At 31.3% G+C, this 3,813-nt stretch overlaps 1 protein-coding gene across 1 annotated transcript; it reads left to right on the forward strand.

Moving 5' to 3' along the window:
* Nucleotides 1-2,452: 2,452 nt before the first annotated feature.
* On the forward strand, nucleotides 2,453-3,421 carry LOC145067663 (uncharacterized). Its single transcript, XM_079014752.1, has 2 exons — nucleotides 2,453-2,546; nucleotides 2,840-3,421. Exons 1-2 carry the CDS (start codon nucleotides 2,514-2,516, stop codon nucleotides 3,419-3,421), a joined length of 615 nt encoding a protein of 204 aa, XP_078870878.1. The 5' UTR covers nucleotides 2,453-2,513.
* Nucleotides 3,422-3,813: the final 392 nt, after the last annotated feature.

The following is a 3,813-nucleotide window of genomic DNA, read 5'->3' on the forward strand; positions in this document are numbered from 1 at the left end:
AATATCTATATTATTAATTACTATTATTTTTATTTTTTTAGTTATTCAATTAATTGAATATTAACAAAACATAATATATTATTTTATAAATTTTTATATTTATACATCTTGATTATGTAATGATATTTTGTTTGAATCAATATAAATTAAACATTTATATAATGTTAGTATTTTGACTTAAAAAAAAAAAACTAAAGAATAACTACTTAATCAAGAACCAGGGGAATGTGACTTTAGAATAGTTACTATAAAAGTGTGAAAATATAATTTGTTAAAGTGCAATGTATGTATGGAGTTTTCCTTTAATATCTAAGTTATTGCCCATTTTTTTTTTTTTTGAAATTTTGGTATATATGTTGATCATTGAAGGCTTTTAGCTATGTTTATAGCTTTTTGACGAGCGTCATTAAATTCTAAAAAGTTTAAGGTTCTTGTAGTTGCTTAGTTTTCGACTTTATTAATGTTTATTTTTATGGGAGATGGGGTGGGGTATTAAGTTGTTGTACTATTACGCGTTAGCATGTTGGCTTGAATTCATCATAAGTTTTTTTAATGGGTGGTGTAAGTTTCTTGAGTGTTAACTACACAAATTTTGTCAATTTCTATTGCATTTTGTTGAAGAGTATAAAAGTCATTATGATCAATTAATGATTTTTGAACATTAATTACTTTGTCAACCATATAGATTGAATTAAATACTTATTTATTATTTTATTAGGTTGTTGTATTAGTAGGCGTTAACATGTTGACTTGAATTCATGAATTTTTTTTTAAAAAGTAGTAAGTTTCTTGAGTTTTAGCTACAAAAATTTTGTCAATTTTTGTTGCATTTTGTTGAAAAGTATAAATGATTTTTGAATATGAATTACTTTGTGAAGATTAAATTTAATTCTTTTTTATTATTTCCTTTATATTTATTATAAAATTTTACTTTAAAAAATATTTAATTACATGAGTCACCCTTACCCCCCGAGTTATTTATATATTGCCAAAAGAACCCCTTGAAATCATACCGTGTATTGTTGAAATTGACTTGCAAAGACTTTATTACTCGAAACACAACCAACTCCAAATAAAATATTGAACTAGAATTCCTTCATGCTTACACTGTCCGTACGAGGAGAGGATGAACGAAGGGAAGCACCGCACAGAATCTGATTGATTTCAAAACCCCTTTTCTTCAATAGATCATCTCTTCAATTATATGTACACAATTTTCACATTTCCCTTTTAATTTCTGCTCAGAACATACCATACCATAATCGACATTGTTAGTTGTCTGATAAGCTGGTGAGTTCTCCTTCAATCACCTTCAATTTCACCCTTTTTCATTCTTCCGAAAGTGTTTCTATCTGTTATTTGTCCAACAATGTTGCTGTAAATCCGAGGCGACTTTTTATTTCCTTTTTTTCGAAACGATACCAATCCCTTGATATATTGAATTCATGTGATATTTCGTCTCGTTGTTCGTTGAATTTGTGAATTCCGTAAAAAATATGGATTTGATTTACCTTATTCATAGAAATTTGTTCTTATATTTTTCACGAATCATATCTTTGCATGTATAAATTTCGTTTGATTGAGACGGATTTGCCTTTTCAATCATTTAGCTTTTGTGATTACGACATATTACTATATACATGATACGATAATTGTTCTTGACTTACTTGAATATAAATATCTCTTCCTTCCGATTTTTGACAGTCGTTTTTAATCAGTATTTCCCTAATTTCTATATTAAGTCATTTATTTTTTGTTAATCGTTTTTGTTTACTAATCAAGTAATGATTGAAGTTGTCCATGTATTACTATGTGGATCTATGTTCTAATGAATAAAATCATGGATACTTTAGTGTACTTCCCAATGTTCTTCAGTGAATGAAATCATGAATGCTTCTATTTAAATCATTCCTGGTATATTACTCAAAGCTCTTCAGTTATTGTTGTGCTATAGTATTTTGTATCTAAATTATTGCACCATGAATATTTACTTTTACAATGATTCATATTTAATTTTTATTCTTGGGTTATCCATCTAAATGTTAAGGGTATGATCCATTATTGCATGTTCCATTAAAACACCCCTAATTTGAAAAGATCATAACACATTATATAGTAAATTATGGATATACTTTTACCTTAGATTTACATCTTGTTGGTATCTTTAGTATGTAAAACTCATAGCTTCTTAAAAAAAACATTTTTTAAGGCAAAAGGGTGTCATTTTCATGGTGCAGTTCTTCCATGTTCAAATACTATGGTTCAAACTCAACATGTACCATAGTTGGCATGGTATCCTGCTGTTAAAACAATGTACATGATAACGCATTTTTCGTGTTTGTTTGCAATTAATTCCTAGCTTAATTTCCACTTGCAAGTGTGCTTATTTTTCTATATTAGGCTTTATTTGGTAAATGATATAATTTTTAATCTTATTTTATAAGGAAAAAATGAACAGTGGACATGACGGGAACTGGTCCGTAGATTCGTGGAAGGAATCCGTAAGGTTGACCATGGTCAACCAGGAATCTGTGTTCAAAGATCAGGTACAAGATTTTGCATCATTTTCATGTTGTGTATCGCATTTTATCTGGAAAGGATGAGAGCATTGATGTCTTTTGCACAAGTGAGAGACTGAGACTGAGACTGAGACTATCTCCCACGTTGTTGTCTCATTGACATCGGTCCTAGTCCCAGTTCAGTGAATGCTAAACACAATACAGTCTGTTATGTCCTGTGTAACTTTAATGAGCTCAGGTTCAGTTTGTCAGCTAAAAAAGTTACAAAAATGAGAAAAAACGAAACGAGTCTTACAAAAATGATTTATTTATATTGACAGCTCAAAGAATTACACCGAATATACAAAAAGCAAGTCGAACTGATGGAAGAAATGGGAATCGGGCAGTTAAAGCACACAACGAAAGGGTCAAAGAAACCGAAGTTGAACCATGAAGAGAAAACGGTCAACATCAATGAGCTGATCACCAGGGCCCACGTTCAGGTTGGCAGAAACACAGATGCACCCGTGACTCCAGAAACCACAAACCGGACCACGGCTCGAGGAAAACTAGCCTTACTGGAGGACAAACACGCCAGGTCAGCAGCAGATACGTTGGTCGCCATGTCGGCAGATTCCTTACTTTGGTTTGCCAAGATAGCCACTTCTGTCAAACGCAATGCTGACTTGGCATCTGTTCAGCAGAAGAGAACACGGAAGCCACGCCAGCGTGGCAAGGAAAAAACACAAGAGATACAGATGCCAGGTCAGCATGGGAAATGCCAGATGGGAAAGAAGCGAAAAGGTGTGCGTGTGGTCCCATGCATAAGCAGCTGGGGAAAGATAAAAAACGGTCGCAGAAGCAAAAGGATTCCGGATCGTAATCCTCTATATACTTTCCAAAGAGGAGCATTTCTGTGTTGATGGAGGTAAATAGATTAGGGTATATACTATATACTATATAGTAATACAAATACATACATGTTATATGAATATATATATATATATATATATATATATATATATATATATATATATATATATATATATATATATATATATATATATATTTCATACATATATACAATAACTTCAAATGTTTGCTGCTTAATGCATATACAAATTACAGTATCATGTTTGGTGTCTAAGATCAGTGGCATAAAGAAGTAACAACACTTGAAAACAAAAAGATAAGCCAAACATAACATATTCATCACATTAAATGCATGGTTAATGTGAGTATAACTAGTTATCGGATTTGTTTAAAATTTGCTCACTTATGTTAATTTGCACCATATCAGGGTCATCATTCAACC

The sequence above is a fragment of the Lactuca serriola genome, chromosome 1 (genome assembly GCF_051521515.1).
Source record: "Lactuca serriola cultivar US96UC23 chromosome 1, Lser_US96UC23_V15, whole genome shotgun sequence".
NCBI lineage: Eukaryota > Viridiplantae > Streptophyta > Magnoliopsida > Asterales > Asteraceae > Lactuca > Lactuca serriola.